Source organism: Onychostoma macrolepis, chromosome 18, assembly GCF_012432095.1.
Source record: "Onychostoma macrolepis isolate SWU-2019 chromosome 18, ASM1243209v1, whole genome shotgun sequence".
In the NCBI taxonomy this organism is placed as follows: domain Eukaryota; kingdom Metazoa; phylum Chordata; class Actinopteri; order Cypriniformes; family Cyprinidae; genus Onychostoma; species Onychostoma macrolepis.
Window position 1 is genome coordinate 23,024,359 of NC_081172.1, and position 23,802 is coordinate 23,048,160.

The following is a 23,802-nucleotide window of genomic DNA, read 5'->3' on the forward strand; positions in this document are numbered from 1 at the left end:
TTATTTAAATGAAATCAATAATGATCATTTACAACGCAAGAAAGGAATTAAACATTGTTGGGCAAATCACACTTACTAACATACAAAAAAGGGGGGGGGGGGGAAGCAAGGTTAGAAATGGTGTGAAGTTATGAATGTTAAAAACGAATCCAAAACAAAGTTTTTGAATATGGTAAGGTGTTATGAAACACAAGGTGGGATGAAACAATATTAGAAGCTTATAAAGGATAGGCCTACCAAAACCCCGTTAAGACAAGTCAGTCCACTTTATTGATAATCCAGATTCGGATTATTGATAATACATTTTAGATCAGCAATGCAATATGTATTAGATTTACAGAACACGCATTAATGAATTAATGAAAAAAGGTGCCGTGGTCATTAGGGAACTGAGTGAGCAGGTGACATTAAACAGGTAAAAATGGATCAAAATGGAGAAAATTTTGTTGCTTGATTTAGGCCAGTGACAATTGTATTTAACGATACAGAGTTTAGTTAGACATACAGGTGCATCTCAATAAATTATAATGTCGTGGAAAAGTTCATTTATTTCAGTAATTCAACTCAAATTGTGAAACTCGTGTATTAAATAAATTCAATGCACACAGACTGAAGTAGTTTAAGTCTTTGGTTCTTTTAATTGTGATGATTTTGGCTCACATTTAACAAAAACCCACCAATTCACTATCTCAACAAATTAGAATACTTCATAATAAAAAAAAAAAACATTTTTAGTGAATTGTTGGCCTTCTGGAAAGTATGTTCATTTATTGTATATATACTCAATACTTGGTAGGAGCTCCTTTTGCTTTAATTATTGCCTCAATTCAGCGTGGCATGGACACCGGGCTTACACCCCTCCTCTTTACGAGAAGTGCCATTGGATTTTTAATGACCACAGAGAGTCAGGATCTCGGTTTAGCGTCTCATCCGAAAGACGGTGCTTTTTGCCAGTATAGTGTCCCCGTCACTATACTGGGGCATTAGGACCCACACAGACTGCAGGGTGAGCACCCCCTGCTGGTCTCACTAACACCTCTTCCAACAGCAACCTAGTTTTCCCAGGAGGTCTCCCATCCAGGTACTGACCAGGCTCAACCCTGCTTAGCTTCAGTGGGCAACCAGTCTTGGGCTGCAGGGTGATATGGCTGTGGCAAGCTAATAGAATTTACATTTACATAGTTAATTTACCTGGATGGTAACTTAAAGTCATACAAAATATTTAAGCAACTGACCTAGAAACATTGCATCTATTGACAGTGTCAGTTCTTTTAAATGTCCCTTGCATTCGCATCGCCTCTCTAAAATATATTAAACTGGGCAAACGTGATCAGTGTGTCCTGCATGACTCTTTTCTTCTGCTGTGTGTCCTCTCGGTGACAACAGGACTTTGCTGTTGTTTTGTCAGATTTAACCTGAGATCACCTAGAGAATAATAAATGAGAGCATGGCTTACAGCCACATCTTTGAAATACACACACTAAATCTTAATGTTACTGAACATCTGGATGTTGTCGTTTGTTTAGTCTGTTTGTTTGCTGTAATATAAAAAGCAATATAACAGTACATTCGGAATGTCTTTATAATGGCTTTACTTTACTCTGGCATTACATCCCTCTGATCAGCATGTGGTACATTATATTAATAATTAATTGATAAAATACATAACGAAATTTAATTGCATGTGGGTAACGGAAAAATTACTTCAAGCTACACATGACAATTAATGAGACGAATACAACACTTCTACTTGAATGTCACTATCAATCACTATTGAGTGTTTGTAATAACTTCTGACTGCGATCCAATGTGGATTTTGGTCAAATGATGAGGCAGAAATATGTTGTTAGTAATATTCTAGAAGAATTTTATCTGGAAGATACACAGTTACAACTTCTGTGGGGCGTGAAGAAAAAGTAATGTAACTAGTAGTGTAACTAATTACTGTTGCCAGAAAGTAATAAGTAAAGTAACAATATTACTTTTGAAAGGAGTAACTAGTAATGAGTAATATATTACATTCTTTGAGTAACTAGCCCAACACTGTTGGCTAATAATATTAAATGTAGTTTTGTTGTCCCAAAAGCTAATTAAACTGAGCTAATGACATTGTGATACAGGGTTTTAATGACTTTTAAAATAGAGTTAAAAAATATTTGTCATAGCCCGAGAGAGAGAATGAGACACACAGAAACATTCAGGAGTACAGGAGTACAGAAATTGTTGTCAACACTGCCCCGTGACTTTTATTAATAAAATAGCTTAGACTCTGGATTGCTGCATCCTCAGCAACAAGTAACTGTTTAAGTAACAAAACTCACAACTTCATTGTTTGTAGAGAGAGACGCACAGATGCAATTCACGCACACACACAACTGTCATCTCTCTCTCTCTCTCTCGCTCTCTCTTTCTCTCTATCCATAATTCAAATAAATGTGATCTTACCCCTGATACCACATGTACATCACAGAGACGTCTTTTTCTCGTCTTTTTTTAGAGTGTTTGCTCATCTGTAATACGTCTATAGGTTGTTTCCTATCAGATGTCAAATAAACGTTTAGAAAATGTCTTTAAGTTGTTTATGATTTAGAATGTATGTAAAACTTACATCTTAAAGATGTCTATAAGATGTTTGTACACAGCAGACGCTTTCCAGATGAAGTGATCGTTACCAGACATCTTGCTGACATATGTGTGCTATCTGGGGCCGTACTTCATCTCTGTGTCTGAATTGAAGCGGGCAAAGTGCTACAGCTAATGAGCCATAGCTGACGAAAATAACCACCATTTTTACCCTTATGGTCAAATATCGCACTGGAAACATCATTAACAGCTTTAACTTGCCAATGCTGCCAAATTACCATAGTATTAGTGGGATAATGCACAGCTAGCTGTACATTAAACAATTTTAATGCACTCTGCTGAGGTTCTTGGCAATTCAATGCACAGCTAGCTATGCATTATCCCTTACATATATGATTTTGGTCATATCGCCAACTATCCATATTGCGCGTTGCACTTTCTCCCATTCAAAAACAAAAAATTCTGAAAGGTTGTAAATGTTTCAAAGTAGAATCTGCAACAAAAGTGAACAGACCATAATGTGATCACCCACACACAAGTTAGAAAACATTTGTTTCATTATTGACACAAAATCTACTATATTTCGATGATTTCCATGGATGAACATGGTTAAAAAAAGGACCTGCGAAACCCATTTCTCAGTTCCCTTTCATTTTATGTTCGCACAGCATTGCGGGTGTTATCCTCTCTCGAATCTTTCTCCTTCAGGACTACAATCCTCCATGCTAAATAAACTCTACTTGTCTGTTGCATGCCACCAGTGCAATGCTCAGTGAGATACATCTGTTCCCATTTCCATTTTCTAGCAAAACATTCAAGCAAATGTTATCAAGCAAAGGCTCCATGACCCCACCCTGTGTTTAATAGAAACTGCCATTGTCAGAGCACCAGCACAGAACGATCTCTCAGAAGTAATTATTTTCCACACAGGTTTGTGAAATGTTGTATAGCCTACTTTCATGAGGTCTGATTCAGAGGGATGGCCTATTAGTTTGAAGTTTTCTTCAATCATCAGCCCTGAGCACATTCACAAACACATAAAAGCAGTACTCTCCCCCCACTGAAATGAGCAGAGTCTGTTTATTGAACTTGATGGTTGTCTATTAGTAACACAGTTTGAGAATGTACTGAGCGAACACAGGGAAAAGCTGTCTGGCTCCAAGTCGTTGTATACATTTTTGGGAACTAAGCTTGACTTAGTAATAATGGGGATGCACCTCAAGGTCAAACACATGTGCTCCATTCTCCAACTCCTATCTCAGTTCATACTGGAAATGCATCTTGTTTGCGACACAAACCTCACACCAAGTTGTGATATTGTGGTAATAGAGGCTGCACTCTTAAACAGAGTTAAGGACTTGAGACACTTTCAGCAAAGTAGACATTGACCTGTTTTAGTGAGATGGTGGAATATGCTCCCCTTTGGCCAATGTCCTCTTACAAGCAAAGGCTTGGTTTCACAACCTGGGTTGTGGTATTCACATGTCTGGCCGCTCAGAGGAACTTGTCAGACTCACGTGGAATATCTTGTAGTTTTCTGTGCAGTATATGTGACTATCTTGGCAGGAGCACATGCCTATAGATGGCCATTCTGTGGACAAAACGGCTTGGTGATCATATTCTTAGAGGCGCTGAACGACATAAGCTCTTTGTAAAAGGAGTTGGGAAGATGGGTAGTGTAAAAAGAGAAGACGAAAGAAGACATCTAGGTTATAAAACTACAAATTATGAAATTTTAATTTTCACTAAAATGATGTTGCTGGAAGAGAAAAGAGGCAAAAGAGACGATGTCAAAGTTACATTTATTAATTTTCTGGAGGACATAAAATTAATTTATTGCAGCTGTTATACAACCCCAAATCAGTAAAAGTTGAGACATTTTGTAAAATGCAATTAAATCAAAATCTGAGATTTGTTAAATTTCTTTAACTTTTATTTAATTGACAAAAGAATCCAGAGAAATCTGCTGCTGCATCAATAAATGTATACGTCTATATATGTAAATTCTACGCAGTGATGCCGCCGGGTTCTCTGGGTCTGAGCTCATTTCAGATAGTCAAAAAGACTGGGGAAATGTGTGCTGTGGCCAGATGAGTCCACATTTAAACTTGTTTCTGGGAAAAATTGATGTCGAGCTCCCAGTTCCAAAGACCAAATGGACCAGCGCTTTCTTAAGCGACAGATGCAAAAGCAAATGTCTGTCATGGTATGGAGGTGCAGCAGAGCAAACATCATAGATGACTGGCATATGTGTGAAGGTCCTATTGATATGACAGAAATCGGGATTGTGCAGAGACATATTCTGCCATCAAGATGACATCTTTAACGGAACGCTCATGGTTATTAGATCAAGCCAATGCCAAGTCTCATTCTGCATGTGCTACAACAGTGTGGTTTTGTAGACAGAGAGGACATGCTTGACTGCCCTGAGAGTGTTATGTTTGCAAAAAAAAAACACTGATTATAATGGGAGTTCTTGAGAGTGCTTAAACTCTGGCTAGACTAAAGTCAATCATAAAGTTCTTTGATAATTCAAATGTTCTTTTCTTGCTTTCTGTACCTATGTTTTATTTGCTGCTTACATGTGGAAATAAAAGTGTAACTTACAATGTTTATTTTTTTTTAAATTTGTGATCACATTAAATATTTTCAGTCATATTAAAAAGTCACTTTTTACTGAATGGTGTTTTTTTTGTGGAGCTATTGTATTGGAGCTGTTTGTATTTGTGTGCTGGTCTGAGTGTTAAAGCATAGGCCTATGCAACTAGCAACTAAAAAACCTTTTATTTATGTAGTGCTTCACACAATACAGATTGTGTCAAAGTAGCTTTCTCTTTTCTTCCCTCTATCTGTCAGCCTCTCAGTTAATAGTTTTAGACTAAATAGACAGCATTACTGATTTTGGATATCAGGTAAGACTTGCTGTTAACTGATTTTGGTTTCAGACAAATCTCTGCTGAATGGTTTCGGATCCCAGACAAAACTCATCTTCTGACAGGATTTGGTAAAGAGACTGAGTCCAATATTCTTGGCACGGAGATTCAATCTAACAAAACTGAAAAGAAATCAAACTTGACATGCATCTTTTCTCTGTGGTACTTGCCCTCAAAACAGACATTATGTTTTCACATATGTATTAATATATTAATTTACATTTAATTATGAAAATCTTAATTTTTAAGTAGCGTTTCTAGTCCCGCTTAAAGTAGTTCACACCATTATTTGGTGCTGGCTCATAAAAGGCCCCAGAAAATTCTGTTGATATACAGGTTTAGTGTATTTTCAACATGTACTCTTTTATAGAACAAAGCAAATCTTCAGACAATGTCAGAGGCTTTCAGATTTGCTTTTCTTTGATACCAAGTTACCAGTTTTATCTTAGCCAAAAATGTGGTATTGCAAAATAAGGATTCATGGTTACAAAATAAGTTTGTCCAAGTTGTTTAGACATATACAAAAAATTTGGTGGAAAACATTTATCTATCAAAACCTTTATTTAAACCATGCTCAAATGATACTAAAAATAATACATGCTATATTACGAAGGTTAACTGTAAAAACATTTAGTCTCTCCTTGCTGGATCAGTGATCACTGCAGCTGTCTCAGACAAGTTCTCTTATGACAATGATAGACTATACACATGACTACTCTAATGTTTTTTTGTTTGCAGGATGCAAAATATATATTCTTATGTATGCACATCCCGACTGAACTGATCTTTCTCTAAAATGTCTGTTGTGATCAGGCTCTCTGTGCTGATGCCTGGCTGGAGACACCAGGACCTTTGTCTGTGATCACGAAATAATTCCTTCCTCTCTGAGTGATGGCTGACAATAGTGGAGTAACTGGACCTTCAGCCATGCCTGCCAAAAGAAAAAGAAATACTTTATTAACTGCAGTGAAGCAAAAAACAAAGCCCTGAGGACAATTTCAGACAATTTTGACCTCTGTCAAGTGAAAGGTACCCGTCACCTCTCACCTGAAGCAACACAGTGGCGCAAGGAATCTAGCAGACTGCTGCTTGAGAACCTGACCACCCCTCTGAAGAACTCCTCTCTGTCACTGAGGGTGTGGTTGCCATTTCCCCTGTACCTTGTCTCAAGCTAGGAGAAAACAGAGGATTCGTGTAGTAAAGCCCATTTACGAATTTCAAGAGGCTTGTTTAGGCTCGTTTGTTGTGGTTAGTTGAAATGAAACATGTAATTTTATATAACAAATAAACTACTGATATTCAATCTAAAGGCGGTTATGTGAGATCAGCGGTTTACACACTCACTCTATACACTGCTGTTTCTAGCTTTGGTGAAGGGCCGTGTCCAAATGCCTCACAGGACATCTGATGTCTCATCTCTTCATGGTCACTGTGTTCCTTTCCAATACAGGGATCTATAAAAAAGACAAGGAAAGACCAACAAAACTACATAGATTAATTATAGTTAAGTTATATCACAGGATATAACTTAAGGATACATTACATCTATTCACTCACTGCTTTCACAACAGCAAAGCATAGCACAGTGATGAATTTAAATAAGAATGTCTGCTAACTAAACACAAAGAACACTTTTTTTTTTTTTTTTGGAAGTTCCATAAAGTGTAATGTGGGCAATCTGCTTTGAACAAATTTTATTGCCAATTTAGAATAGTATTTAAATCTGATATCTGACAGGACTACTCCATTTAGTTATAAACTTATATCTAGTGTGCTTTATGCCTTGGTTCATGATCCTAAAGCTCTAATTGTGAATTGATACGTTTTCTGTAGCATTTCATTTCTTTTTGGAGAGAGATTATCCACATTTATCACCTCACATCAACAGCTTTGATTATCATGTAAGATACATAAGAATAAAACAAAAACATGTACATACGGGATGAAAGGGTGTTTCTGTCCTGTAGGATCCTTGACTGTTCATTTGGAAAAGCCTATCAGTAAAACATAATAATAGAAAAAATTTATAATTAAAATACAAACAAAAATACATAAAATAAGTTTAGTATTTATGTAAATAAAATTTGCAAGCGTTTACTGTGTCACTTTGAAAAAAAATCACAAACAACAATTCATTAGAAAATTCAAATTTTAACAATATTTTCATTCTCCAATATCTGCCTTCAATGCATTCTTGACATTGATATCTTTGGAACTAGACAACATTAGGAAGTGGTCAGGGTATGTCCACATTCTAGTAGGAAGAACAACATAAATGGAAATTATGTCGTCTTCGGTGAACTAAAAGTGAGGCAGTGAAAAAGCAGAGGTGCGTTCCATTTGACCGTAAAGTGAGCTTCACAGGGTATTCCGCCATCTTAAGTAAGACTCCAATCCTAAGGGAGCGAACATGTTTCGCTCAAAGGGCACTGCGAATGGCATAGGGGAACAAGGGAACATCGATTCATCACTTAACAGAAAGTGGAGAAGAAAAATCTGTCAATGCGCACCGCGGCACCAGTAGAACTTATGATGGAGCAGAGCTATCGAAAGAGTTTTTTTTAAAGGCTCTGCAATGGAGGGGTTGCAATAAATGTTATTATTATACAAATTAAAGTATTCCTGAATGGTTATGGTGACGAATGTTACATTTGTATTATATGAATAGGTGAAACTAAGTAAAACCGGCGAGAAAGAGCTGAGGCTCTGTCATTTTTTATTTACCTCAAGTAATATTCTGAGGCTGTGTGTGGGAAAGAAAGTATGAGATGACACCACTACAATCTGTTAACAGTCTAAACACATACATTTTGACTATATTTATTAGATACATAATTGTATATGTATTTTATAAGTAATTTAAATTTGAAAGTAAAATAAATTACAATATTTATGTTATATCATAATCTGTGTGACCCCGTCATTGCCTTACTTGATGACGTTTCAGGGCATTCCGAATGAGCGATTATTGTCAGTGAAGTTCATTTCAACGGATATCCCATGCTTAGGGAGTAGGGAGCAGTGAACACTGCATAGGGACCCTGTCAATCAGAACACACCTCAGGTGTTTCGAAATAGTGAACATGGCTCCTGCTGCTGACTGTCATGGCATTTGTGTGTAAGTGCAAAAATCATGAAAAAGAAAATGCTAAAGGTTATGGAAGAATACTGCTGGAAAAATATAATTTACAAATTCAGGTAGTATTTATCCTAGTTGCACACTAAAATCCTCAACTTTGAAACTGAAGCAATCACTCTCTTGGTTGTTATTGCTATAATAACAACAAGCAAGCATCACTACCTCTACACATGAGAAGAAAAATCATCTTATATCTGAAATATCAAACTTCTGTTGCTAAAGAAATGCCACATTTGTCCTTTGTGGTGTATTCTATAGTGTAAAAATATGCTTGAATTATTATTTTTTTGTTTACATCTAATAACTAACAAGTATATTTTGATAAACTTTTCTATGAAAATGCAAACATGCAAACAAACACATGCAGTTAATTAGGCTGAATATTTTAGTAAATTTTATTTATAAAGTTAAGCACACGTTTGGATTTGGCCTACAAGCTGCCACTTGGAGAGTCCTGATAGGTTACCTGCTGATAACGTCTCAGAAGTAAGTCCCTCATTGCAGTGAGACTCTTGGTGCTCAGGTGGCCGTCCTTTATAGAGCCATGTTTAGTGGCTATTACTAATGCCTATAAATGTGAGTGAACAAAACAAACACAAAAATTAGATTTTACTTTTTTGTGGTGAGAATTTTTATTTTTTTCCATTGAGCACTATTGAGCATCAAGTTGCCTCGACATCTGGTTATACACTACAAATTAAAGCAAAGTCGAACAAACAAAAATATATCACACCAAAAAAGATGGCTAAGGAAAGCCAAAAGGATATACATATCAAATGTCACCTGACAAAGAAATATCTTGTGTTTGGCCACGAGGTTGGATATAAACACATAGGAAGTGTGCAGGTGGTGCACAACATAAGTTGGCTTAAGGTGGTTGGGTTTGCTGAAGTTGTCTCCCCATGCAATCCGAATCCATACAGCCTCATCCTCATGTTTCTTCATCTTAATGGAAATCTTCAAAAGCAAAATCAAAAGATTTTAATTAATAGACTACTAAGTGACATTACTTTGAATTCTTAAACTGAAAAGTTTAGTTGGATTTGAAAGCTTAAATGCCGAACAAAGTTGTTTTATTACATGCCGAATGACCCCATGCAAGTGTGCCTTAAAGTGCTCTTTAAACTGTGTCAACTCTACACAAACTGCATCATCTGTGGAGAAAACGAAAAGGAACCGCTTTAGACAAGGATTCATTTCTCTAAACAAGTCAAAAGAACCATACACTTAACATGTACCAAATTACGCTCATTGTACATTCCCTTCAAATCAATTTAGTAATGAAATGCGTAAATAAAACACACTTACCCTGTGCCTCAGCAAGCTGGCATGCATACCAGGTGCCTTGATCAGGATTTTCTATATGATCTAATGGGAGAAAAAAAATGTCAAGATCAGTGGGATAATTCAGATATTTACTTTTAAATTACAATAAATGTTTGTTTAAAAAAAGTCAATTTCACTCACAGATCATTTCCAAATTAGTGATGTGCTTCAGGTTAAGTCTGTTCTCCTACAATAGGGACAGGAAGAGAAAAAGGGAGAGAAATTTTAAACAATCATTTTAGTTAATGGTAAAACTCGCTGCCTGTTCTGATAGGAGTCCCAGAACTAATTGAATAATAATAATAACAACTCCAAAGTGTCCTGTTGCTTCATAACCTTTTTTATTTTTATAAGAACTTCATGACATGTTTCAAAACACCGCTATGCAAATAATATAGAAGTCTGCTGGATGACAATTTACTATTACCACATCCTGGATAACAATCCTATTTCTGACCCCCTTTTTTTTGTCCTCTCCTCAACCAGCACCAGTGTGCAGCATCCACTTGGATGATGCGACGGCAGCCACAGGACAACGGCGCCAGTGCGCTCACCACACACCAGCTACAGGTGGAGAGACGTTAACACTTGAAAAAAATATATATCATCATTTAAATGGATGTAAGTTACCTCACCTCACAGAAACTGATGACATGTTCCACTATCATCCATTTGGGTCGTGTGTAATCCAGGGCCCGCAACTGTTCTGCTGATAAACAGTTCCATTTCTTCAAAAGATTTTCAATATTTTTGTTCGGTATTCTCCGGATTATCCGGTTTAGAACAGATGTGGCTTGTGCGTCCATCGTACGGACGAAAGGATTCTACGTTAAGAATGAATAGAAACGGTCATCATATCTTTCGCGTTTTAGACGTTCAAAACAAACCGCCAGAAATCAAACAGAGATCTGAACCGGAAGTTCCGGTCTAAAGCGGGCGGGCAATGACATAAAAGTCTTTCATACGCAGTAGAATTATTATAGTGCATTCAAGTCCTCACGAATTGAAAGCGAATGTAATTGGGAATGTTGATGACACAATTTAATCTGTTCACATTTAGTGTTCTGTTCAGAAAGAACAGCGATGAAGCTTGTCAGAAAACACTACTTATTTAATCTGGTTTGTGCGTTCAAACTACATTACCCATCATTCTCTGCGACACAACAAAATAATGTACATTATGTTGCTTGTCATTATGAAGTGAAAGAAACATAACATAGTATACATAGTTCATATCGTTCGGATTGAATGACCACGAATGCTCTCAATCCCAGTTTTGATTAATATTAGAAATTATTAATTTTTTTTGTAATAATGGTAATTATTTTGTAATATTATATTTTATTAGTATAATTATATTGTACAGTTACATCATACAAGGATTGTTTTTCTTAAAAACAAAATATATAAATTTGGATTATTTAAATTAATAAATCTATCCCATTACAACTGGGCAGCAGTAAGAGGTCGTGGATTTTTTCCGTCCGCAAGTCTTATTTACTATTAATTTGACTGGTCTACAAGGATGTTAGAACCAAGTGGTTAATTAGTTTCATCGACTGTTTTTTGTAAATCAAAAATACCATTTCCAGAGTAGGGAACGCTATAATCAACAGTGCAGTAGGTGGCGATAGTGTTCCAAAAGAACGATTCGCGAATAAACAAGAAGAAGAAGAAAAAGGGAATGCAATGCATCATAGGAAGGCACCACTTATGTAATGATTAGTTGGATAGAGTGGCTTTGAAACGGGTTATTGCATTACAAAGTTAATAACCGACATCTCTGTCAGACTATCAAATATAGATGAGGAGCTGAGCGAAATACTTTTCTGATTCACTGTAAACACGTGAATGTCACTCTGTAAACACGTGAACTGCGCTGCCCTTCACGAGCAACAGACAGCTGGATTGGAGTAATTGATTTGCAGAGCTGTCAATTCAGCCTCTGTTCTCAGATGAAACGTCTATAAAACCATTGGTGAGCTGATAATCTTTCATAACTTCAGTGTGCAATTGACTGCTTCTGCTAACGTAATAGTCGTGGCAAAACAGTTAAAATAAATAAATAAATAATAATAAACAAGCATACCTTACACAAAAGATACATTTGTACGGCTAACACCACTGAAGAATAACTATGGATAAAGGTATAAAGTGTGTACCCAGTCATTAGTACTAACAAAGTTCTCAGTACTGTTACAAGTTCGTTTTGAAAATAGAATTCACGAGGTGTTCATATTCATTTCCACTATTTGTGATGTTGCAGCCTTATGCTGTGATGCTTTACATTTTAAAATATCAATCACAATATGCCATTCAGATTTGTACTTTTAAAAGTATATTAATAAAGCATTTTAGCATAACTGGGATAATTAGTTTAGATGATAACTCTACATGCAAAATACACCATTCAAAATGAAATTAATGAATTTTAATAATGAATCTTTTAATTTAAAACGTGTTGATTTTGCTAATGTACCGATGTGGGAAAACTGAAATTTGGATTAGTGCTTAAAACCCTTTGCAAATAATTTTGGATCATTTGTAAAGGGTTTGTGGTATCTGTTGCCATCTGCTGGACAAAATGATTAATAGCACGTAACAAACTGTTGTGTCCCATTCACGGTCCCATTACAGTAGCTTGTTTCACATCACATCTCTTCTCTTCTTTGTCATATGATCAGATAGATTGATAGATAAACATTATTCTCGAAGTAATTCACCTGTTTGAACATATTGGCACTAAAATAAACATAAATTGAAATTATTTTTCACTGTGCAACTGGGGAAAAATTATGCAAGTGTTTCATATATTTTCATAAGCAAGTACACAAGTCAATCAACAGTTTCTGTTTTAAGAGATGCTCCGTGATATTACACTGTGTTGCCACTAGGACTAAATACTATTTCAGGTGGGGAACTAGTTGCTGGAACACAAAAGCACTTCTTGGCTAGTTTGCATGGTATTCATACGCATAAACAGACTTTTCATATTGTACAGTTTTTGCATATTTGTGATGTCATTGATGAGAATGAAAGCAGCACTCTATTTACATAAAGGCTCTGGTGTTTTCCTGACATTTCTGACTATAAATCTATGAATTAAATGGTCTCTAATTAATGTGTTTTTGTCCACCACGGTGTGAAAAGTTCTCAAGAGTATATACATTTAAAAATAGAGTTGAAGCTCTGATGCTTGGCTTTGCTTTTTTTCTTTTTCTTTTTGGACTCAAGTGTCAGAGCTTCTGTGTCCAACATAACATTTTGAGTGAAAAGTGACTTTGCTGTCTTTTGTCATAAAGAGAATTGTAAAGTCATAGTAACCAACAGTTCTGTGAATGCCACTTTCATGTCTTATTTAATATTGAATGGATTAATATTAATAAATGTTTTCTTCTGTTGCAGGTAAGTGTCCCAGATTTCAGAGGATTTTAGAATGAGTGATGGGATGGGATGGGGAGGCAGTAGTATCCTTAATGTCATGTCAAATTTCATAATTTGTTTTCTGCAGTGATAAACTAATATCATTGGCCTGATAATCAACCTAATCTTTTTTGTCAGCATCGGCAGATAACTGAGCCAGTTTTACAGAAGTGTGTCAGTTTCATTAATGAATAATGCACAATTGACATTTTCTGTTTTCAAATATGTTTGATTGAATTTAAATTAATGGAATAGTTCACCCAAAAGTAAAAATTCTGTTATCATATACTCTCATTTATGTTGTTTCAAACTGATAAGACTTCATTTTCAGAACACAAATGAGGATATTTTTAATTTTTGTCTAATTATTTATGTCCATCTATTAAGAGTCCATGCAACCAAAACCTTTAAGCATCAAAATTTATATATATATATATATATATATAAGAAAAGAAAAATTGTAAAAATGATTCATGTGAACTAAGCTGACTTTATACGAGGAACAGATTTAATTTAGGCTTTTATTTTTAATTGAACATTGATCTACACACATGCATAAAGCTCATCAAATATGGTAAACACGGAAGCTCAACTGTGCTTGAGGTGCAAGAAGCAGTGAGGTTGCATCTCTTCAGAAGACGTTTGATTCATATGGATTACTTTTACAATGTATATTTTTGAAGAGTGAATGTTTTGGTTGCATGGACTTTCAATGGATGGACAAAAATTACAAGAGAATATGAAAAAAATCTTTCAAATTGTGTTCCAAAGATGAATTGAAGTCTTATGGATTTTGAATGACATGAGGGTGAGTAAACAATGATAGATTTTTTTCATTTTGGTCAACTTTTCTTTAAACTGTTTGTATAGTACTGTGAAACAGTCTTAAGGACATTAGATGATTCACAAAAACATTTTGTTTGAAGATGATTATACCATCATAGAATCAGGGATTACATGAATGAACAAAGGCAATTGAGACGGAATAAATCCATAGAAGAATTAAGACAACTTATCCAAATCAGAGAATGACTTGCCTGGAAAGTACAGTATTGTGAAATTTTTTGGCACTTACTTTTTTCCCCTCCCTGTACGTTGATCTTACTTTAAGAATGATAGTCACCAGCAGGGCAAGTGCTGTCACAACTTGCAAGACATACAGCCTTAACTCAGGATGCATCCTGATCTGTCGCCCCATCTACATACTGACGAGTGCAATCAACTTATAACACTTCTCAAACAGTGCCACAAGGAGGTATGGAAACATACTCGTGCAAACATGCTTTTCAGAGTTAACATGTCACCTCCTTAATTGTACAATCCACAAACAATGCAGGGTTACACTTTATATTAGGTGGCCTTAACTACTATGTGCTTGCATCAAAAAATAAGTACAATGTTCTTACTGTGGTCATATTGTATTGCAAAACACTTTTGCTGTTATTGATTTGGGGTACGGGTAAGGTTAGAGACAGATTTGGTGGTGTGGGTAGGTTTAAGGGTGGGTTAAGGTGTAAGGGATGGGTCAACAGTGCAATTATAAATGTAATTACAGATGTAATTACATATAGGTATTTTTAAAAATATAAGTACAATGTAAAAACATGTATGTACACAATAAGTGCATTGTACCAAATGATTAATTTAAATGTAAGTACACAGTAGTTAAGGCCACCTAATATAAAGTGGGACCCAATGCAGTAATGCAAAAATTAACTTTCACATGAAAATTAAATTTTGTGAATGAAGCAAACCAAGAAATGAAATGTGTCATCATTTACCTCATATATTTAGCTTAATTTAATTTCATACCTTCATGATTTTGTTCTGTGGACCAAAAAAGGAAGACATCTGAAGAATTTCTATGCTTTAATAACTTTGTGTTCTTTGGAAGAAAGTCATACAGGTAAGACAAGACGATAAGTAAATGATGACATATTTTCTGAGTAAACTATTACTTTAAATCTGTATCGGGTGCATCATGTTACTTTTTGGATTGTACATTTTATTCTGGTTGTATAATTTATTTCTGATAATCTGTTATAAAACCTGTGCACAAATAAGAGACAGTGAAAAATGTTTATCTTATGTTTGGTTTGAAAACAGGAATGTAAGTAATTATTGTCTGGCTCTGTCTATAGCATAATGTCCTCAAGTTCTTTGGCACATGTAATGATATGGACCGTGCAATGCGGGGCTGTCTCAAGAAAGAGGTGAGGACATGAGACTTTGTGACTTCCTGCACTTAGTATACTTCATACAGTTATTTTGTAATAAATCCAAAAGCAAGACTTAGAAATGGCAACCGAGCTAATGAGTGATCCTCTGCTGCCATCTACTGGTTACTCAAAGGTAATTTCATGCTATTTTCATAACATTGGAGTGTGGGGTGGGGCATATTTGTCACCTTTCACCCATGATGAGTGGGATAATAGGTGAATAATACAGTGCACAGCATAAATGAGTACACCCCCTCTGAATAAATATAAAGATGTATTTTCTTAAAGATCACTAATATAATTCATGGAAATATGGCAAAATTCAAGTGTATTAAACATATACTTAATAAAAACAACAAAATATATTCCAATATTTTCTGTAAGATAAGTAAATTAGCCAATTTTGTTTAAATGAAGGATTGCAGAAATGAGTACACCCTAGATTTAATTCAGCTAATGTATAATATTCTAGTACTTGGTGTGTCCTCCAGAACTTTAAGTATACTGCTCTGAACTTGGCACTGAGTGTACAAGTTCATGACAAATTTTCACATCTGTCCTGTTTAACTCCTGGAGGACTGATGGGGAGTTTTGCTCAGCTCGTCTCTACAGAATCCTCCACAGCTGCTCAAGAGCGTTAAGATTGAGTGAAATACATGTCCACTGAAGGATTTTCACCTTGGGAGAATGAATATCTTCATTGTCATGCTGAAAAAATGCCAAACAATGTAGGGAATGAGGAGAGGGTGGCATCTTCTGGTTCAAGTTTTTGTATTCCATCACACAGTAGTGTGTGAATTCATGACAGCGTTGATGAAGCACAACTCAGCACTCATTCATCCTTATATAAGAGCTTTACTACCACTGAACGTCACTGTGGGTACCAAGCAGTTCTCACTGTACACCTCCGCTAGCTACACCAGAACATTTTGGATGCTTTTGGATCAGAAATGATTGACTTGGTCTCTTGAGACCAGAGTATGGATTCCCAGAAGTCTCTATTTTGTAAATATGGGCCTTGGAAGAGGTTATATGAGTTTATTTTGCTTTGGCTACAGTATAGGTAATTCTAGTGACAACAACCATGCATGTCACTTCTGCAGGCTGCGTCATATTCTGTGAGATAAAGTGTCACTCTTTTCATAGCTTTTGCCGGCTCTGAGACACTTGCATGTTATTTATCCTGCTCTTTTTCTAGCAAAAATTCACTCAGCACTAAAATGAAAACTTAAAGAGAAGACCTGATTATTTCAGGAGCCATATCACAAGTCCATTGTTTTTGAATGTCGGTGCTACTGCAATATTTTCACACTTAAAACGATAATTTGGTATTCCTCTTATACCATTGTCCTCTTTTATGCTAAAAAATAAGTCACCTGGCAGTTCAATCCCAAGTGGTTCCACTGCTGCCAACATTAAGTCTGAGTATGATTCGATGGGCTATATAACACTTTTAATTGTCAAGAAATTACTTGTTTTTAAAAGTTTTGGTTCAATATACTTACCTGTTGATCAAAAATAACCTTAAACCTATACACTTTTTTTTTTTTTTTTAGTAACTTTCAGGAGGGTGTACTCATTTTTGCAACATAACATTTTATCACTTTGATAAGAAAATCTTATTTTGCTGAATAATTTTGACATTCTTCTTTGGTAATTGATCAAGCAGGCTTGATGGAACATTATATCTCCAAAGATCCCTAACATGTCATCTAAGTAAAGAGTAATTGCTGAATTTGTTAAGTTTTAGAGGGGTGTACTCATTTATGCTGTGTCTTGGCTTATCAATTCACATGATGAGTTTTAATACCAGATGGAAACTAGGCCAAAGCATCTTCCATATGAATACACACATTTATTATCAACTCAAATGCTTGTTTTCAGTCTATAAATCATTTTACCTGAGGCACTAAATAAAAATATTTGTAAAATCAGTCTCTAAGTAAACCTCTGACTTGTCTAGCTGTCTTGGGCTAAATCATTTGGCTCTCTATTTGTCCACACAGTATCAGGCAAAGAGGGAGCGCAGCAAGGCCCATGCAGAAGAAATGAGACGGCGTTTAAAAGAACAACCAAAAGAGCATCCCTAGAATCAAACATCGCCCCCTTGGAGAACAAAACTACTCCAGACATGAACTAGTTTCTGGTGTTAGAGTGCTTGGACACTTTAAATCTGGAATGCTCTTCTGTGAGGATTTTTTTATTATGACCCTTGCAGTAAATAAGGTAGTAGAGCAAGTTGAAGATGAAACTTAAGTTTATTTAATAATGTTTAATTGCAGGCTGTGAGCTGTATCCTACTGATCTGGAAAGTGGGTCTGAAACTAAACGATTTTTTTAAACTCCAATTAAAAAAAGTTCAAAATGAACATTGTCATTAGCACATTTATTGGCAGCTTTTCTACATTAAGATATTTTCATTTATCAATTACTAATACACTAAAGAGCCTACATGCCCAATCAGTTGAATTTTAGATAGTCAATTTGAGAAAACTAATATACCAAAGAGGATTCCAATCGAAGTGTATAAACACCTCAAATATGTTCAAAAAAGGGATGTAAATGTAACTATTGCAAATGCAAATATGTTTGCCAATGTGATTTTTCATTTTTCTAAATTAGTGCATAGTTGATAATGAGTTTTAAAGGAATAATTCACCCAAAAATGAAAATTTGCTGAAAATGTGCTCCTCATCAGGCCATCCAGGATGTCAAAATCCCAGTTTAGAATGGTTTTGGAGTGCATATCTATCTTAATTCATATGAGACAACTTTTCCAATGGAGAAAGCAATATTTGATGGCAACATGGATTGGTGTCATGTTCATTGCTTGTGGATTATTGTGAAAAATTATTGTAAAAAGTCTTTTTTTTAACCTATATATTTATTTTTTAATTTTTTAATCAGCTGTTTATCAGCTCTTTCTGGCAGCACCCATTTATTGTAGAGGATCCATTGGTGAGCAAGTGATGTAATGCTACATTTCTCCAAATCTGTTTTTTTTTTTTTCTTCACAAAAGAGATTTCTTTAACATCTTAAGTTGCTTTTAGTTTGCAATTTTTTTCTCCTGTTAATTTTCAGGAGAAAAAGATATGCCTACTGTTTCATATTTGGTATACACATTTATTTTTTCCCTGCTTTTATAAATTTTTACATAATACAACCATTTCTTACATTTGGTGGTTACCTGCTGATATAAGAGGGACAATAAACAAACAAACAAAATGCAACAACAACAAAAAAACAAACAATGATGACAAGAGAGATAAAAACATTATAGCAACTGTGATGCACCAGCACAATTTGGAGATTTGCGCATCAAATTGATAACTGGCTCCCACATGCTAAAAACAAAACAAAAAAACATGCTCTTTCCTTTCCTTAATAAAACGAATCCTTTCCAAATGCAAAATCTTTCCCAACTCTATAATCCACATATCAAATGTTGATACTGCCTCAGACTTCCAATGTTGTAAAATCAGACGTTTTGCAAGTAACATGCTGAGGGCAACAGCTTGTATTTCATATTTGTCCAGCCCCGCTTCTGGTGCCACCACACCAAACAATGCCATAATAGGATCCGGCTTAATAGTTCTGTTATATACCTCAGAAAGATGACCAAACAGCCAATTCCAGAAAGTATTGAGTTTGTGACGTGAGGAACTGGTGGCTAAGTGTCCCTTCTGCACTTTGGACACAAAGATAATATATCTGGAGAAAATTTTGACAACCTACTTTGGGAAAAATGGAGTCTGTGAACAACTTTAAATTGTATCAGTCCTAAACGTGCATTTATCAAACTGTTATGAATATTGTCAATGCAGGATTTCCATGTCTCCACCGATGTATCTGTGCCCAATTCCTCCTCCCAGGACTGTTTAAATGCTTCTGAGAATTTCGGACTCTGCTCCAGAAAAACATTATATGCTCTAGAGACACAGATCCCTTCTCAAAAAGCTTAATATCTTCCATCCTATCCAATTCCGCATGTTGAGGTTTCTGCTCATAATGTACCCAAATCTGTTGTGATGAACAAACATCTATACCACTAGGGTTTTAGTGCACTAAAAAAGTAGGGTCATTTTTGATTTCACAAGGAATCATTTTCAATACCATTGGTAAAGCTACCACATACTGTATACTTCCATATAGATATTTTAATATCTCAATTTTTTTTGTCCATCCATTTTTTCAAGGCATTCATTAGTTCAAGGTTTGAGTGGTTTAATCCAAGTCTTCTAAAAAGACACGTTCGCTTTATATGATGAACAGATTTTTTAGGCTATACATTGATCAGTTACCATTACAAAAATCTCAGTCTTAAACATTTGCTCATTCTGTGTATTTGTGTCTTTAAAATAGGGTAACTTTGTTGCAAAACCTTACAGCAAAAGGAAGCATGATTTGAAATTTGATTTCAAACTGAATTGAATTTACAAAAAAGGACTAGTACACAGTCAGTAATAAAATTATAAAACAAATGACCTCAATTCAGTTGAGTTATTTAAAACACTGAATTTTCATAGGCAGTGTTTTAAGAGCCATATGTTGTTTATTTTTAGATAAATGGAACATCAGATGGCTTTGACCTGTAATTAGGGTTGCCAACCGTCCCGTATTAGCCGGGACATCCAGTATTTTGAGCCTAATTGATTTGTCCCGTACGTGACTTCCCTTGTCCCATTTTTTGCCTGCTACGCTGATCTAACCACTGACTGAAACAACAACAGCAGTGCTGATCACGACACTTGAGAATGATCACCGACATGACACCTGTCATCATCCAGTCACAGCCCTCCCTCACGCAGTATACGTTAAATATATCAGAAATCGTGAACATAACTGTTCGAGGAAGGCTGGGCAATCCTCTGCTGGCTGGTCACTCCCGCCTCACAGCAAGCGGCGCTCGCACTAACGCCAATTCCGTCCGTGTTTTGACTCCAGTAAATCAATTTTGGTGAATACAAACAACGTGATTATTTTTCATGAGTCCAACATCCCGTCGTGCGAGACACATGGTCAAGTAAGGGAAGTCGTCTTTCACTATTGTAATGTTGTTAAATAGAGAAAAACATTTTATGTTTAAGTACTAATTCTTAACCTTGGACCTTATTCTTGAAACACAAAATGACCAATAAAAAGGTGTCAAGCACCAAAAGCAGCCCATATTAAATCTATAAGTCTTTAATTGAAAAATAAGAATTTTCATGCATATATGTGTGTGTGTATACACGGTCACTAAAATATAGATATTTATGATAACACTACCATGTAGTTTGTTTCTCCAAACTTTGAGTCCTCCATCCATAAGTTATGCTGAGCTCCCTCACTGTCTGATCAGCTCTTCAAACCTGCTGCAGCGGTGGCTTTTCCTGGTTTAGATATCAGGGCTTTTATTGATCCATTTACGTTCGGATATCTTCATTGGCTACTGAAGTGAAGGTTTGAATATCAATTCAAATTGTGGGCGTATTCAGCAACAAACTAGGATTTAAAAGTAACAAAGTCGATTATTTTGCTTAATTTGTACTTGTCTCTGGTACAAGTAAAAGTACAGCTTTAAAAATATACTCCAAAAAGTACCTGAAAAAACTAGCCTACTTAATTACAGTAACGCGAGTAGTTTCGTTACCTCCACCACTGTTCGGACAGATGGTTAAGAAGTGTAGTAGCTACTCGTACTTGCTGGGCCCCCCATGACTTCCATAGTATGAAAAAAATACAGTATTTGAGACAATGGGGACCAGAAACTGGTTGCGATCAATTTTCAAAGTATCTTCTTTTATGTTGAGGAGAACAAAGAAATTCATAGAGGTGTAGAACAATTTGAGTTTAAGTATATGATGACAGTATCTTCATTTTTGGGTGAACTATCCTTTTAAGATCTCATCATAGGATCTCATATAGTCTAACACTACAACATGCTTTATCTTTAAATATTAACGTTCATTTAAGACACAACTGTGTTTGTAACTTATTCTCGTAACTGTGTTTACAAGGATACTTGCAAAGACGAGGATTTTTGACACGTAACTGTGTATTTGAATGTTTAAGCACAACAAGGAGCGAAAAGTTTATTCAGTCACAATACGAGCAGGTGCGCGCCGTGCGAAATCAGGCTGAAACCATCTTAATGTGCTCATTTACCAGAATGAATTCTGCCCCACTGCTTATTGTTTATTAACAGTTTAAACCATTTGTTTTAAAAACCTGCTTAAAATGCGTTTAAATGATAAGCATCGCCTACACCTTGACGTGCAAAACGATTGATATATTTCTACCGGATTATCTCCCAACCCTTAAATGAATAGCCTATACAGAGTTTGTTCATACATAAAACCAACATACATCCAGTTAATAATCAAACTAACCTAAAATCTGTGTGGGCGATGACGCTGTTTTTTTTCTGTGTGCGCGGTCCACTCGCTGTTCCAACAACTTGCACTCCATCAGCTTTAGAAAAATAACCAGATAGCTGGGATTTTACTGACTAACTTTTTTTTTTTCTGTTCTTTGTATTTGGAGTTTTTATTTTTTTTAAGCCCCTCTCTCTCTGTTACGGTTTGCTATACTAATGGAGGCGCACGACAAGGAGTATAAACAAAACAGAGTCTTTTAATAAAAATCCAAAACAAGAAACAGAACATCCAGGAGCAAGGGGTAGCAAAACACATTGATAAAATAATAGCAGGCAAAGAAACAAGGATGAACACAGGCTTTAAATACAAAACGTAATCAAGGGGAAACAGAAACCGGTGAGGAGCTAATTAACTAATGAGGAGAACTAAGGAAACTGGGTCAACATGTGACATGTCGCCCCCTCCCGGAACGGCGCGTCCCCGTGCCGACAAATACAGTCCAACAGAGGAGGGAGGGTGGGGGTTCTAGAGGTGGGCGTGGAACAGGAGAAGGGCAGTTCATAGGGCCAGGGTGGAGTCGATGGAGGAAGGAGCCAGGGACGAGGCCGGAGCAGGAGGAGCCAGGTGGAAAACCAGAGACCAGCCAGGATGGCGGCCCACGGCGGAGTTGACGACGTGAGGAGCCATGGTGAAGAAGAGGCCGACGACACCAGGGGGCCGACTGACGGAGACCTAGCTGCTGGAGGTGGAGACCCATGTGGAACAGGGCAGACGGAGGCGGGGATCCGGAAGACCGTGGTGGAGCTGGTGCGACTGAGGATGAAGGTGGAGCTGGAGGGAAGGAGGAGCCTGACAGAGCCGGAGGGATGGAGTGACGAGGCAAAGCCAGAGGAGTGGAGTCCCGAGGGAGGGAGCCCGGTGGAGCCAGTGGGATGACGGGCAACGGTGGAGACGAGGGAGCTAGGAGCCGATGGGTCGGTAGGACCGAAGTGTAGTCTAGAAGTGGAGACAGGGGATCCGCATGTCTGGGCGGAGCTGGAGACTGGAAGTCGCCAAGCCGGCAGAACAGAGTGCATGGCAGGCGCTGACTGAGGGTGAGCTGAGGGACTGACAGGCATCAGCGGAGATGGAGGTGAGGAACTAGCTGGTTTGAGAGGAGGCGGGAAAGGGAGACTGGGAGGGACCACAGGAGGACTTGAGCTGGACGGAACCAGCGGAGACACAGGAGATTCAGGGCTGGACGGAACCAGCGGAGGCGCAGGAGATTCAGGAGCATAGGGTAGTACTTCTCCAAACCAGTCTATCAGGTCCATCTGGAAGATGTCCAGAAGTTCCTCTTCATAACTCCCAGAAACCAGATGTAGCTCACCCTCAGTCGTAGGAGTGTGGGCGGGGCTTCCCTCCAAGCCCTCGTACACCACCAAGACTCCCTCGAAGACGGACGATGCTGCCAGCTCGCACACTTGGTCAGAGGATAGTTGAGGCTCAGTCGCAGGGGGCTCAGGCTCTCTGTCTGCAGTGGGCTCAGGCGGTATCTCCGTATAGCGGGGTGACGGCTGGCTGGTCTCTGGTTCGGGAGTGGGGCTGGAGATATCGTCCTCTGAGGGGCTGACGGAGAAAAACAGTCCATTATTCTCCAGCACCCACTCCGCACAAGCGGCGAAATCCTTTTTGGGACCGTTCGTTGGCAGGCGTGCCTTACACCGCTCGCTCAATCTGGTGATGTAGAAGACGCATAGCGAGCGGTCAGGGAAGTGGGTAAGGCACGCCAGATCTAGAAAGTCCCTTGTATGGTCCTCCAGCGAACGGTCCATCTGTT

General features: G+C 37.1%; 2 protein-coding genes across 3 annotated transcripts; one reads left to right on the forward strand and one right to left on the reverse strand.

Annotated features, from left to right (window-relative positions):
* Positions 1-4,402: 4,402 nt before the first annotated feature.
* On the reverse strand, positions 4,403-10,922 carry cenpn (centromere protein N). Its single transcript, XM_058750552.1, has 10 exons — positions 10,617-10,922; positions 10,123-10,168; positions 9,964-10,023; positions 9,736-9,809; positions 9,439-9,612; positions 9,122-9,223; positions 7,456-7,510; positions 6,861-6,970; positions 6,564-6,687; positions 4,403-6,447 (listed from the first exon to the last, which is right to left on the reverse strand). The coding sequence occupies exons 1-10, from the start codon at positions 10,785-10,787 to the stop codon at positions 6,326-6,328; spliced, it is 1,038 nt and encodes a 345-aa protein (XP_058606535.1). The 5' UTR covers positions 10,788-10,922; the 3' UTR covers positions 4,403-6,325.
* Positions 10,923-11,607: 685 nt separating this feature from the next.
* On the forward strand, positions 11,608-17,992 carry cmc2 (C-x(9)-C motif containing 2). Of its 2 annotated transcripts, XM_058751520.1 has the most exons (5): positions 11,608-11,959; positions 13,387-13,448; positions 14,589-14,659; positions 15,546-15,617; positions 17,630-17,992. In XM_058751520.1, exons 2-5 carry the CDS (start codon positions 13,418-13,420, stop codon positions 17,711-17,713), a joined length of 258 nt encoding a protein of 85 aa, XP_058607503.1. In that variant the 5' UTR covers positions 11,608-11,959; positions 13,387-13,417; the 3' UTR covers positions 17,714-17,992. The 2 variants fall into 2 exon arrangements, with proteins under 2 accessions (XP_058607503.1, XP_058607505.1); XM_058751522.1 differs by lacking the exon at positions 13,387-13,448 and having other exon boundaries at positions 11,616-11,959; positions 14,516-14,659.
* Positions 17,993-23,802: the final 5,810 nt, after the last annotated feature.